We start from the raw sequence: 15,618 nt of genomic DNA, 5'->3' as shown, positions 1-15,618 counted from the left end.
TTCTATTCTTAGCTTAGCTAGCAGCTCTGCAAACCTCTCTCTATATTCTATTTAGTATAGTCAAAATGTATTATCTATAATATCTTAATAAATCAAGTCTTCTGATCAAGATACAAGATTCACCGTCTCTCTATCACCAGCTGCGACCCACTCAGGTGCGGTAATATATATGTATATTGTAAATGATATATCATTTTAATATAATATTTATCATAAAATAATAAACCAGCCTTCTGAAACATGGAGTCAAGATTCTCATCTCTTCCCTCATCCTGGGACCCCTGTGAACACCACCACACCTGGTGACCTCAAGTGAGTCACACTGTATGCCCCACCACAACTCACCATCCTCCTCAGTCTGCACCACCAGCTCCTCGCTTTCCATTCTGCCCTCGGGGTTGGAGAGGGCCAGCCTCAGCCTGATGGTCATGAAGGGCCGGAGCCCCCGCAGGGTGTAGTGGGAGGAGGTCTGGATGAGCTCCTCTGCCTCGAATTTCTGCTGGTTGAAGACGTACTGGTAGTGCACGGTGAGGTTGTAGCTGTGGCAGCGCGTCACGGCGTAGCCGAAGGGCTCCCACTGCAGCGTCAGCTGCCGCGAGCGGATGTCCACCACCTCCACGTTCTGCGGCCCGTGCACGGGGTCTGGGGAGCAGCACGGGAAACACAAAGGTTAGAAAGAAGAAGCTTCACTAGGCCAATGTTCAAGCAGCAATCAATTTGTTAATTGATATGGTAAAGTACGAGCAATACAGCTGGGTACAGTGGGGAAGTTTCCCCTCCAACTGCACACCGATAGTGGATGTTCTGGCAATGAGATCCTGCCACTCCTGAGTATGTCTTCTGAGTCATCTCAAGCTGGTGCCAATAAAACTTTAATTTCTGATCGTCTCCATGCCTTGGTCCCATCAAAGTTTCTTTGCTCTTTATTATTCTTTCTACAGTATCTGGCTGAGGTAAACTTTGAATATTCATGTGGAGGAATCATTTTCACCTGCTGTTCCTTAATTTATTTTTAACAGCCTAACTCAAATGCTCTGACTAGACTCTGCCCTTTATATAAAATATAAATGCATGTGCCACTAGACATGTAGATATAAAGAATGAAGGATGACTGAGTAAAATCAGTGTTTGAGATAAGTCAGACCATAAAAATTCTACAGATGTCAGGGTTTGTTTATCTGACATTTCTCCAACTAGTATTTGCTCTTTTGCTCAATATATATCTGAACAAGGTAATCAGAAAATACATAATTTCACATAAAGTTTCTTAATTTATAGCACAATTCAGGGTTCTTCCCTCTCCTCATAGTCTCTCACGACTTCAGCCTACAAAAAAATGTTTTCATGGGAACAAAAAAGTTGGAAGGATTCCTGAATACCAGTCACACCTCTTTGAGAGATAATTAAAGTGTAAAAAACCCTTCTAGTAATTCTTGAAAGTAAAGCACGCACCAGCCACCCTGACTTCAATCTACTCATGCATAAGCAGAAAATACATTTTAACAACCTGCACATTCTGTATTACTGCTAAAAATCCCCTAAGGACTGGCAGTGGGAAAGTATTTGCATCCTTTTATAGATATTCACATGTGCAGACACTTTGGAAATGGGATGGATATTAAAAGACCAGGGGTCTAAAGCTAGCAAATGCTTTAGGTTTCCTTATAAATCATGTCAATCCCTCAGCATCCAGAAAACACCTCTTAAAAGTGAGTCCTTAACTCTGTGTGTCAAACAAAAAAAGATTAATTTAGAAATTAGGAAATTTCTATGCATGAACATACACATATATACTTAGCATGAGGTGCTGAACATTCATTTTCTATAAATCCCTGAAATTTATGTTTCTGCAGATGAATTGTACAGATAAATTAGGTCAACAAAAGAATGGTTCTCTGAACATATTCAGCTTCTGAAACAGTAAAGGTAATAATTCCAAGATGGATCTAAAGGAAAGAAAAGTAAAAGCAAATGCAGATATTTGCCCTCCTGAAGTCTGCATTACACCAAGCACTCAAACTGCAGAGCCCAGCTCAGAACGTGGCTGAGATGAGGCAAAAACATTTCACAAAAATGCAGTAAGGCAGCTGAAAATGACAATTCAACAGCATGGTAATGTTATACTGACTGTATTTTTTTTTTTAATTACAAATATTGCCCTTAAATCAGTCATGTTATGGAGTGAATCAGCAATTAGGGGGTGTTTGGTAAATGGATGTCAGATGTGCTGACTCTATCTGTGAGTAAGGAACAACCTGATCATCGCCTCACCAAGTCATCTGCCCAAAGCTGGGAAGGGAAGCTTTCCTGCAGTTTTTAGCTTCCTTTCTCATCCTGTCCACATTTGCCCTTTCCTTTCCTACCCCAAACCCTAAGTGCTAGAAGATTCTTGCAACCAGCTTCTAATTCTGCTCAAAACTTTGCTGTAAATGCTGCAAGCTCCATGACACACGCAGAGTTTGAAACAGCCTCAGATTGAGTAACCAGCCTGTGAACCACAGATGAGTTTGGTTACAAAGCAAGAAGGCAAAACCCATAGTGCAGACCCCACTACACCACATTTTCCCCAAGAACCGTCTGTTCTCAGGCTGACAGTCCTAAACCAGGGCTCAAACACCCATGCCCTGAGGCGTCCCTGCAAGTGTAGAGATACAAGTCTGGTGGCTCTCTAGATGTTTAAGTAGAGGGAGACTAAGTAAAAACTACTTAAATTTTAGTTTCAGAAAGGGAGAAACCAAATTGGGATTAAATCAACAAACAGAAGCTGGCCCTGGAAAGCTTTCTACTCTCTCCAGTTTCAATCTCCTTTTTTTCTGAATACTGAGACTATATAATTTTGAAAATGTTTTCTTGTTGCCTCACTGATTTCCTCCACAGCAGAAGCCACTGAAACCTCCTTTCCCAGGATGAGATTTTGTATTGTTGTTTTTAAAGGGCAGTGGTCCTACTGTCCTCTCTGTATAATTCTTTCTGCCTACTAGCTCTGTGAGTATTCAGTCTCAAAAGGTCTGTAGCTATTCCTGGGACCTGCCTAACATCACCCTTTTCATAATGTTTCCTTCCAAAAGATAAGGGAAATTTATAATTCATGTACAATTCTCTGGGAATGCTGGTATATGAAACTGGACAAATGTCTCCATTTTTGTATTCCTGAGATGATAGATTCCAAATAATGCAAGAAAATATCTGAAAAGTAGTAACTTTGCACTTGACTAGTGTAATAAAAGCTGCTAATACATATATCAGCTTCAACTATACAAAGATACCTACCAAAGCAAGATAGAAACAGTCCAGCAATTTGAATACTTAGGAGATCAGATACTGGTGTAAACTATGTACCCTGAAGTAAAATTTTCTATATGTCCCAAGAGCTTGGGGAAAAAAAAAAGACATTTTTAAGAAGCTTAAACAATGAAACAGCTGCCACAGATCTGAAACGAGTCTTGAACCCACGCAAGGAAAATTGCAGTCTCTGGGATTTCACTGTGCAAATGCTGTATTTCTATTTCAGCCTGGTTGAACCATTAATTACGTTTGCAATGTTCACATCAAAGTCAGGGACTGAACAGTGTTTTTTAATACCTCATCACCCACTGAGGCTTTGCTACCTTTCATTACTCTGGTGGGCTGCAGCAAACACTCAGCAGCCAGGAGCCTTTCTGAATCCTTGGGGTGTGCAAGTCTGGAGGGGTCTGGAGCTCAAGTCCTATGAGGGGTCACTGAGAGAGCTGGGAAAGGGGCTCAGCCTGGAGAAAAGGAGGCTCAGAGGGGATCTTGTAGCTCTGCACAACTCCTGACAGGAGGGGACAGCCAGGGGAGTCGGGCTGTGCTCCAGGGAATGGGACAGGAGCAGAGAGAACGGCCAGGGGATGTTCAGATTAGATATGAGTAAAAGTTGTTCACAGAAAGGATGGTCAGGTGTTGGAACAGGCTGCCCCAGGAGCTTTCAGAGTCACAGCCACTGGAGGGATTTAAACCACATGTAGGTGTAGAGCACTTGGGGACATGGTTTAAGAGGGGGCTTGGCAGTGCTGGGCCAACACTTGCACTCGATCTTAAAGGGCTTCCCTGGTACAGACATCTTTCATGAAAAATCCTTTCCTTAGGATTTTTCCTCCTGAGAAGCTGACAGGCCTCAGGAACAAAATGTAAACAATGATTATCTGCTGCTGTGGAATGCAACAGGTGCATCTGTGATTGGTCTCATGTGGTTGTTTCTAATTAATGGCCAATCACAGTAAGCTGGCTCGGACTCTCTGTCCGTGACACAAGCTTTTGTTATCATTCTTTGCTATTCTATTCTTAGCTAGCCTTCTGATGAAATCCTTTCTTCTATTCTTTTAGTATAGTTTTAATATAATATATATAATAAAGTAATAAATCAGCCTTCTGAAACATGGAGTCAGATCTCGTCTCTTCCCTCATCCTCAGAAACCTGTGAACACGGTCACAGGTTTTCCAGCCTAAATGATTTGATGATTCTGCTGGCCTGAGTGAAACAAACTCTCCAGTGATCCTTCAGTGTGTTCTCAGTCCGTTGTTGAGCAAACAATGTCCAGAGACTGCCTTTCCTGCATCAGAATTTCACAGAAAAGCTGACTTTTAAGGCCAGTTTTGCTCATTCCTTATTGAGTGTCACAGAGCTCATTTTGTTCTCAGCCCTCCTCCCTCTCAAGGTGAGGCACAGAAGAGAAAAGGATGATTTAGATTATCAATAACAATTGCCAGAGCTCTGTAACCCTCCACCAGGGGAAGAATAGAGAGGAAAGGAAGCCGTGGGGGGACACTGGGGTTTGAACACAGAGCTCAAATCGAGCAGGGAAGTTAAACACAGACAATCAGCTGCTGCCCCAGGGTTAAGTACCTGCTGCAGGAGCCTAATTGCAAGAAATTGCTGCTGTCAGTAAAGACAGGACAGCGAGTGGAGACGTCCCTCCTCATCTGGGGCCCTGTGCCCGTGTCCCCTGACCCTGTGGAGAGCAGCAGGCAGAGTTTATTAGCAGAGCACTGATTAAATTCTGTTTCCCAGCAGCAGGTTACAGAGACTGAGAATGCACAAAGGGAAGAAAAAGGAGTGTGCCATGAGCAGCAGTTTTGTGTGAGTCCTGAACTGATACTTTCACATACAGAAATAGAGAAAACAGGTTTAACTATGAATTCTGTCTTCCTCTCATCACCCCAACCAGCACAGACAATCCAGAATCTGGGCACCCCAGTAAAGTCCCCAGCCCTTCCTCTAGGTAGAGTGGGAGGAGATAAGGAGAAAATTGAGTGCACTGGGAGCTGGTAATGCCACCAAAACCTATGTTCTCCCAACTACCAGAACGGTACAGCCTCTGTCTGTAGCCCAGGAAAAATTTAAATTCATTTTTATTTACAAAATATAAATTTGGCATCATCACAGAGTGAAGTGCACAGAATATTTCACTCCCACAATAAATTGAAAGAGTGGCCATTTTTCAAGCAACAGCAACAAAACTCATCATCACAGAATGTCTAAAAGGCTTGGGTTGGCAGGGACCTTGAGGATAATCTCATTCCAACACCCCTGCCATGAGCAGGGACACCTTCCTCTGGAGCAGAGTGCTGCAAGCCCCACCCAGCCAGGTGTGCAATCAGCAGTCAGAAGGTTTCCTTTGTGTTTTTCAAATACAGCGTTCTTGGTCTATGGATGGAAAACCACACTGAAATGTGTGGTTTTATTCAGGATGTTAGATAAAAGCTGAAGCCTTCTCTCTCCCCTTTATTCTTCATCCCTCATCTTCCTCCCTTAATTTCCACAGGATGAAACAAGTCTAGGGAAACGCGTTTACTATCAAAAAATGCAGCAAAGCAAACAGAGCAAAAATAATCCAGAGGTTTAACTTAAATGCAAAATTCACAGGTGTGTGGTGGCTCAGGGTAAGCCCAGCCCCTCCACAGTGTGTGCTGATCATCTCATCAAAGAGATCCTGCCAGAGGAATTGTCCCACAAACACCTTCCCCAGCCTTGTCCCAGCACAGCCATCTCTGAGTGATGGACAACCCTGTCCATGCCTCGAGTGCTATTACAGCGTCTTGACTGGGTCACTGCTGGTGAGAGAGAGATGGTGAATCTTGTTTTTAGATTAGAAGGCTGGATTTATTGATATATAATATATAGTACATTATGACTATACTAAATAGAATAAGAGAGAGGCTGCAGAGCTGCTGCTAGGCTAAGAATAGCAAGAAAGAAAGAATCTTTAACAAAGTTGTGTTTAAGGACTCTGTCCCTAGCTTGCACTTTGTGATTGGCTTTTAATTATAAACATAGGAACACGAGCTAATCAAGGTGCTCCTGTTGCATTCTACAGCAGCTGATAATAATTGTTTATGTTCTCTTCTGAGGCCTCTGCCTTCCAGAAGACACAGAAATCTGAAAGAAAGGATTTCTGTGAAGAAATGTCTGCAACAGAGTGCAATGTGTCCCTCTGTGACAGCTCCTCTGCTGAGCCCTCAGCTGCTGCTGCCCAGCACATTTCAATGCCTCTGAGCCAAAATGTGGGATAAATACCTCTGCAGACATGACAGATGAAAGCGCTGATTAAACAGAGATCACCAGTCTTGCAGCGCTGTGAAAGTGTTTGGCTTTGCCTGTCTCTGAGGAAAGAACATCTCCCTAATATCTGGATCTAAATTTGCTTTCTTTTAGACCATTTCACATATCATCACTGGTCCAATGGCAGTGAAGACAGAGCTGAAAGTAGGCAATTATACAGAAAGGGGTGTTCTGAAAGACTTGCAACAGAGAAAAGAGAAGAAAGGGGTGAGACTGACACAATAAAATCACCAGAGAACAAACAATCTGTTTGTGAGGCCTTCAATCACTGCAGCCCAAATCATGTACAAAGAAATAGGTGTCATTACAGCTGATAAACTAAATCAGGCTATTTTAGGGCATTCTCTGAGCAATAAAGAAAAAGGAATGCTGCCACACTATTATAAAAGAAATAGGAAATAAGTTAGATAATGGAGTATGTGGTGAGGCAAACCAGGGACTGAGCTCTCTCCACAACTAACATTATCATTTCAATTCAGTTCACTGCAAATACTCTTCATTTTTTTATTGATCTGGTTTTGTTTCAGTTGCAAATTTGAGTTGAAAGACACCCAAGATTCGAAAATATCTATAAAAAAAGGGAAATATTTGATACATTAGAAATCCCATAAAACATCCTTTAATCTCAGACTTCTACTTTGCTAAACAGAACCAAACAAAACAAATTTAAAACAACCCCAATGCCCTGAAATAGATCCCAGATCTATCTGGACCCCTCTATTTGTTACAAAATGTGCCTGTACACTCCCAGACCAAGTCCAGGGACTGGCCAAGGGCACAGGGAAAGCAGAGGCTGTGCAGAGCAGGACCTGAGCTGGCAGCACAGCCTTCCCAGCGCTGCTACAGCCAGAGCTGAGCTGCCAAAGCTCCACTTGTAAACAACTTCAAGATAATTAAGCACTGCTTTTTAAAAAAAGGTTTATTAGCATCTATTTAAAGGAATTTTTTTCTCATTATATTATGAAACGGCAAAATGAGAGCTTGCTTTCTTTTATACCCCAAACCTGTTGTGCCCTAACACACTTAAAAAATAACAATTTAAAAGAACAATAAAGGGTAATTACTGATTTTATTAAAAATATCTATCATGGATACACATAGCGGTGGCATTCCATGGCTGGGAACAAAATGTACATTACTGAGCATTTTGATGATTAAATACAACAGCTTAATTAAATATGCTAATGAAAGTGAGATTAGAAAGCAGGTAAGCCACTGTTTTTTTGCCAACCAAAAGTAAAAAAGCATATTTTACAAATTTATTTCATTATGCATCAATAAAATATTTATTTTAACTGTTTGTTATACCAACACATACATGCATTTATTTTTATTATCTCTTCCTCTGTGTGCTTTGCTGTTATCCTCAAATGGACTAAGTGGAGGAGACTCAGAGTAACACAGAAGCTAGATCCTAACAAAACATAAATTATCTCTATAAAATAAATAAGGTAATCAAAATAGTGAGTAAAAGAGAGGCTTCCTCTACACAGGCTGTTCAATTATTCTGAGCAGCAGAAAAAGTAATTATTTTTTAAGACATGTTTTCTCTTATTTGTAACTGTGGGTTCTTTTAATGTCTGTGCAACCTGCAAGAGAAGTTCTCAGTATTCCCTCGGAATCATGTTCTTCAACAACAGAAATATATAAAAAAACTAAAATATTCCTGGTTCTGCTTGTTGATCTGGCAGAAGGAGCTTCTAAATTTGATGAAACAGTGGCTTTGAGAGCACTACTGGAACAGCCAAATTGTCCTAAACCTCTTGAGCTCTTGACAGCACATCCAGGGAGGTGATCCAGCCCTGGGGGCACCTCTGGGTGCTATGCCCAGTTCTGGGGGCACCTCTGGGTGCTGTGCCCAGCCCTGGGATCACCTCTGGGTGCTATGCCCAGCCCTGGGGGCACCTCTGGGTGCTGTGCCCAGCTCTGGGGACACCTCTGGGTGCTGTGCCCAGCCCTGGGGGCACCTCTGGGTGCTGTGCCCAGCTCTGGGATCACCTCTGGGTGCTGTGCCCAGCTCTGGGATCACCTCTGGGTGCCGTGCCCAGCTCTGGGGACACCTCTGGGTGCTGTGCCCAGCTCTGGGGGCACCTCTGGGTGCTGTGCCCAGCTCTGGGGACACCTCTGGGTGCTGTGCCCAGCCCTGGGGGCACCTCTGGGTGCTGTGTCCAGCCCTGGGGGCACCTCTGGGTGCTGTGCCCAGCTCTGGCCCCTCAGCACAGCAGGGCCAGGAGCTCCTGGAGCTGGGGCAGGGCCTGGAGCAGCTCCATGCCCAGGAAAGGCTGAGGGAGCTGGGGCTGCTTGGCTGGAGAGGAGCCCAGGGAGAGAGAGGGGCCTCAGCCCTGGCTGGCCCTTGGTGGCCCTGGGTGTCCCTGTCTGTCCCTGTCCATCCCTGTCTGTCTGTCCCTGTCTGTCCCAGTCTGTCCCTGTCTGTCCCTGTGTGCAGAGTTCAGAGCAGGCCCAGGCCCTACCCCAGGCCCAGCCATGGCCCCAGAGCCCCAGGCAGGGCTGAGCCCAGCCCAGTCTGTCCCTGTCTGTCTGTCCCAGTCTGTCTCTGTCCATCCCTGTCTGTCCATCCTTGTCTGTCCATCCCTGTCCATCCCTGTCTGTCCGTTTGTCTGTCCCTGCCCATCCCCGTATGCTCCAGACCCAGCCATGGTCCCAGAGCCCCGGGCAGGGCCTGATCCCAGCCCAGTCTGTCCCTGTCTGTCTGTCTCTGTGCATCCCTGTCTGTCTGTCTCTGTGCATCCCTGTCTGTCTGTCCCTGTCCATCCCTGCGTTCCCCAGGCCCAGCCATGGCCCCAGAGCCCCGGACAGGGCTGATCCCAACCCTGTCTGTCCCTGTGTGTCCCTGTCTGTCTGTCCCTGTCCATCCCCATGTACCCCAGCCCCAGCCATATCCCCATGGCCCCGAGCAGGGCTGAGCCCAGCCCAGTCTGTCTGTCCCTGTCTGTCTGTCCCTGTCTGTCCCTGTGTGCCCCAGGCCCAGCCATGGTCCCAGAGCCCCAGGCAGGGCCTGAGCCCAGCCCAGTCTGTCCCTGTCTGTCTGTCCCTGTCCATCCCTGTCTGTCTGTCCCTGTCCATCCCTGTGTTCCCCAGGCCCAGCCATGGCCCCACAGCCCCGGGCAGGGCTGAGCCCAGCCCAGTCTGTCCCTGTCTGTCCCTGTCTGTCCCTGTCTGTCCCTGTCTGTCTGTCCCTGTCTGTGTGTCCCTGTCTATCCCTGTGTCCCCAACCCCAGCCATGTCCCCAGAGCCCCGGGCAGGGCTGATCTCAGCCATTCCCCTGCCCTGAGGCAGAGCTGCTGCCCTGGGCAAAGCCAGCCCTGAGCAGAGCCCAGAGAGGCTCTGGGGGCTCCTCCCTGGGATACACCAGAGCCACACGGACACTGCTGTGCCCTGGGCTCTGGGATGGCCCTGCCTGAGCAGGGAGTGCCACCAGATGAGCCCACCATGGTCCTTTCCAACCTTACCCATCCTGGGATTTATTAAAGAATGCATATAAAAAGTTCAGAAGAATAAATCATAATAGATTTTTAAAAATCCAAAATTACTGGAAAGCACTGCAGAGTAAAGGAATACAAAGGATGAAAAATTCCTCTGTACATCACAGACAAGGTAGGAAAACACTCTTGCCTAACAGCAGCCTGCATTCTCACTATGTCTAATGGAAGCACTAGCCCTTGGCTTTCATTGTGCTTCCCAAAAGAGCTCAAAAATAAAAATACAGTGCCAAGCTTTCAATACTCAATTAAGATTTAGGATGTCACTCAAAGGAGGCAGAAAGCTGTTTTTAGTCTGGTGATACTCAGTGAGTAGATCTGCCTCATTCATTGTTTATGTTCCCAATCAGGGCACACACTATCTGTATTAAAGAGAACAAGGCACTGAATGGAAACCTCACAGCCTGGGGAAGTGTGAGGTACCAGTGTGCTCATCAAAATAAATTCTCCTGTGAGAGCAGTTTATTGATTTGTGTATTTGACTCTCTTTGGGATTATTGTTCAATTACTTTTATCCTCTGAGATGAAAGCAGCTGAATGTAACATCAAAAGCAGATAAAAAGTCGCATGTTTCAAATTTTCTTTCAAATCTCCATAACATCCATTACAGATACGATTTTCAAGAGGGTCCTCTGAGAGGGTAACTCCATCAGACATACAGCTCTCATCTGTATTTCCCCTAATTATTCTGGCTGAAATATATTCCCTGTAAAACACATTATTTATCCTTGAGGAGTGACAGTCTGCAGAAACTGTCTCCTCTTTATCAGGTGAGCTGCTTGCTAATTTTTGATATGATTAGTGATTTATCAGCACTTCAAATTGCAAACACACAATTTCCACCTCTAGCCCTGTTGAGGTTAAAACATGGTGGTGGTAGGGGTGGTGAAGAGATGGTGAAAGTCTCATTTTGCCGGTTTGAATTCATTCCTCACTACAGGCTTTTCATGCTCTGCTTGCAAGAAAAAAACCCAAAAAACGAACAAACAGAAAAACAAAACAAAACAAAATAAATTTAAAACCACCAAAAAACAACAACAAAAAACCCCAAAATAAAAAAAAAAACACAAAAATTAAAAAAAAGAAGATATTTTTGACAGTCAACCATCTGTTTTCACTTTGGGAAACAGATTCACATCATTTTAGTCTACTGCACATCACAAGTAATGCAGCACCTGGAACGAGGCTCTTGCTCCCCTTTTGAGAGGCAGGTGTAGCCAGCAGTTGCCTGGTGCTCCTCTCATTCACAAGGTGAGCTTTGCTGCGCAGTCACCAGGCAGAACTGGCCTCAGTTCCTCAAACATGAAAAGGCACACTACTGCAAGCTTAGAATGCCAGCAGGGTAGTTTTATAATGTATAAATGACAAAATTTATAAATTATATAAATGTGTAAATGATAAACTGGGATCATTTCCTGTGCTTTGTGTGGCAGGGACATTCAGACCAGACTTCAGCACAGTCCTCAGTCTAAAAACACATCAGAATAGACCTCAGTCAGCCCCAGCCCCACTACCAGCATGAACATGAGCTTTGTTGAAGCTCAACATGAAGTAAAACAATGAATTTAAATACATAATTGCACTCCCAGTTTGCATTTCTGACCAGCTGCTGTTTGCTGAGCTCTAAGAGGAACTATCCTGACATGAACAGGTCAGGGGGGAAATCCAGCTTCACTCTGAGGGCAGCCCTGCACTCTTCCTGCACAGATATGAGCAAGGCTGGGCTTTGAACTTCCAGGGACATCAGGGTCAGCCAGAAAGGGGACCAGAAAGCCACTCTGATATAGGATCAGAAAGTCACTCTGAGATGGACCAGGAAGCCACTCTGAGATAGGACCAGAAACTCTGAGATGGGACCAGAAAGGCACTCTGAGATGGACCAGAAAGCCACCCTGAGGTGGGACCAGAAAGCCACTCTGATATAGGACCAAAAACTCTGAGTTGGGACCAGAAAGTCAGATTCATCTGCTCTGGAACTACTTTTGTCTTTTCGTCACAGAGTGTTGTAAAAATCTTTGCAAAGCGGTTTCCAACCAGCCTGTAAAGCACATTGGTTTTCTTTCAGTGATGCAATTACAAGGGGAAGGCAGTCATGAATATTAGTGAACTTTGAAATATTGTTCCTAGGGGCAATAGATTTTACCCAAAGGGATATTAGTGCTCCACCTCAACATTACAAAAAATCACTTTAAAACTTACAGCAACACATTTCAAGTCCATTACCATGCGTTTTCAAATGTCAGGCCTCGAATGTGACAGCCAAATTCCTGAATCAATCAGCCAAATGGAATTATTTCACTCAGAAATTATGTGAAGAGAAAGTAGCAAAAAGCAGTAAAAATGTAGAATAACTTTATGCTGTAACTTAAGGAACTGAACAGGATTCTTGATGAAATAAGGAGCAGCACACTCTTTGTGTCTGCTTTACAGGATGATTAACTGCAGAACACACTGGATTTGTTTCTGTAGTAGAACAAGATTTGGGGTTTTAATTTGTGATCTGTCCCATGAGTAGTGCCTGGTATATTTGCAGGGAACAGCACAGCTCACTAACTGGGAACCACCACCCACCATGGGCAAATCCAGATGTGTCAGCTGCTGTGTGTCTGCAGGCTTAGCCTGCATCTCCATTTGTGCTGCTGTATTCTTCCTCAGCTAAATTTTCCAATTTATGCATGAATCCATATGGAAAACAGGCCAAGCCCTGCTACTCCAGTCATAAATCCTGCTCTGGAGCATCCTTGTAATCCAGTTTCATTCACATCAATGGCATGGCGTATTCTGCCCTCTACACTGAAAAAAATTAAAATTTTGGAAGCCTTTTTGTCCTGCTGACATCCCATTATCCCAACAAGGCATATTCAACATAGTCACAAGATGTATGGCACTGGTGGCTTTCAGGCACAAGAGTGACTGATTTCAGCAAATCTCACTGCCTTTCATCTCTGCTCAGGTGTTCATGTTCATGCCTTCTGTTTGTTTTACCTCCAGCACTTCCAGAAGACAGGAAAGATTTTTTTCCTGGAGCCACAGAGTAGTAGTGGTACTTTCCATGTGGAAGACAGGCAATAAGATCAATCAAAAATCATAAATTTCATTTCTTCCCCCAATGGTCTCACAATTTCAGCTGGGTGAGAGGTAATTAATCCACATCAGCCAGTGCTGGTGAAGCACCTTGTCCAAAAGCAAACATGATATAATCCAGTGATCAGATCCTGGGGGAAAAGGGCTGATGGATGGAGAAAGAACTATCTACCTTTATTTTCTTATTTCCATTGGAAAATGAAGGCCAAATAACATCCAGTAAGGCATAAAAATACACTCTTGTATTTCCAAATGCCTGCAAAAAATAATCTTCTAAGTGTAGCTAAAAAAAAAAGTCTTTTTAGTTTTCAAAGTCAACCTAAGTAGTTGTATGAAAGGAAGATTTTATGAAATAATGGGTAGCAATATGAGGCAATGAGACTTGATAATGTCAGAAAGTTTCCAATTGCATGAATTGACATGCAAATGTTAACAAAACCCCTGAGAAAACAGCTTGAAGTAAGTTCCAATTCATAGCAGGTGCATCAGGCACAGCTCAGACATTCTAAGTTCTGGTGAACTTTTTTCTGGTTTCTTGCTCCATATTAGAACCCTCCATTTTTCCTGTTTGCAGTGATTTGTGATGCTGCAGGAGGAAAGCCAGAGGCTCCCATCCCCAAATATACCAGACAGGAAACCATGGGGCCCAAGACACTCTTTTAAAATAAGAACCGAAATTTATATATTTGGCTCAAAATATGACCTTTGCCATTTCACTGACACAGAGGAGACTCATGATAAATACCCATGCTGAGCATCAACTATTTGGAAATTAAAACAAAACAGAGTGGTTCTTTCCCACACTGGGACTATGATGGGATGTCAGAGTTTGATTTTCACGCTATGTACTCATGACTGTGCTGCCTGAGCATGATAAAGTTGATTCCAGGAATGTGTATTTAATAGGAAGCCAACTGGACACATTAATTAAGGAGTTAAAAATCCTGAGAACAGTCCTAAGTTATAGATTACCCACAGAGCACAAATCTCTTTATATAATCCCATAGCAACTCCTGCCCAAGTTAATGTTATTATACAGGGAGCAGCATAAGGAGATTTCTGTACCAACTCAGAGCACTTTAACTTCAATTTTTCTCAAAGGTATTACTGCAACAAGACTTGCAGTTGGCTGAGATAAATTCATCAGAGTCAGTTTGAATAAGCCACGCCCTCACAGGCTGCCTCATCAGAGGAATGTGACCAAGCTCCAGAGAGCAAAGCAACAACCCTGGCACCATGCAGGGTCTCCCATCTGACTGAATTCCTTCAAACCATCGATGTTAGAGGCTACAGATCAATAAATAACTCAATAACACTGGAGCACCCTAGTGCTGACCTCACAAACAAAGGGGACCCTGTGTCAGTTGTGGTACACAAAATGTTGTGGTAGAATCTTAGAATCACAGAATCACTAAGGTTGGAAAAGCCCTCTAAGATCATTGAGCCCAAGTGTTGACCCAGCACAGCCAAGCCCACCACTAAAACATGCCCCAGGTGCCACATCTAAGATAAGGTTCATGCAGAATTCCAAGCTTTACATGGCCTGACATTCCAGCAGTTTAGTCTCAGAATGGGTGAAATCCTGTTTTACAAGCCCATGCATAAATATATCAATTAACATTACTGTTTAATCCATTTATATCTTAAGAAAAGTGGCATGGAAATGTAGCACTGGAACCACAACAGACTTTGGGGCTAATTTGGTGAAACTACAAAGCCAGGAAGAGTTTCCCCACTGTCAAAGCAAACACACACCTGAACACTTACTAAAAGGGGTTCCTTCCTTTCTGTTCCTTCTTAAAGGAAGATTTTAATCTCCAGGAATGAGGTTGCAAAGCAATGTGCTTGTTATCTCTCCAGTCTGCTTTATTCTAATCCCAGCCTAGCTCTCAAATGCAGGGGCTGTTCATCCTTAGCAGTGCAGCCACTGAAACTCCATAAATGCTGCAAATGGCACTGAATAAATTCATTAAATACAAGGATGTTTTTCTTCCTGTTGGATCCTATTCTCCTCTGGGATATGCTTCCAACAGGCAGTTTAAAGCTAGCTTGAGCATGTCTTCACAAACAGGAGGCAAGAACATCAAACAGCTAAAAACCAGAGCGTACTCTGTGTGTGCAGTCCATCATCCAGAAAATAAGGAAGGTAAGAAGAAAGAAGAAACAGAAATTAAGAACTAGAAATTTTCAGCTACAGGGGTAATACTCTTGTGAGGATAATCCTCCTGTCCAGGATGTGACAAATCCAACTTGCTAGGAGATGGCTTTGAGACATAAAATAAAGCTGCATTCAGCTGCACTGGGCAGCACATGTCTGGTGCTTCTATTATAAGCACAAATTAATACCCAGGTAGAAATAACCCTAAATCAGACTTATTTAGTTCATCAGCTGAAATGCCACCCTTCACATAAGAATGCAGTTTTGGCATTTCCAATCTTACACTTCTTTGTGAT

General features: G+C 43.8%; 1 protein-coding gene across 5 annotated transcripts in view; it reads right to left on the bottom strand.

The window, feature by feature from the left end:
* Positions 1-15,618, bottom strand: part of PTPRT (protein tyrosine phosphatase receptor type T) — a 493,222-nt gene that overhangs the window by 173,174 nt on the left and 304,430 nt on the right. For all 5 annotated transcript variants that reach the window (XM_063172177.1, XM_063172179.1, XM_063172180.1 and 2 more), the window contains exon 8: positions 346-642. In XM_063172177.1, the coding sequence (XP_063028247.1) occupies positions 346-642 (297 nt within the window). The remainder of the gene's footprint in view (positions 1-345; positions 643-15,618) is intronic.

This window comes from Melospiza melodia, chromosome 19 (genome assembly GCF_035770615.1).
Source record: "Melospiza melodia melodia isolate bMelMel2 chromosome 19, bMelMel2.pri, whole genome shotgun sequence".
NCBI lineage: Eukaryota > Metazoa > Chordata > Aves > Passeriformes > Passerellidae > Melospiza > Melospiza melodia.
Note: the sequence above shows the minus strand (reverse complement) of the source record. Positions and strands in the feature narration are given on the sequence as shown.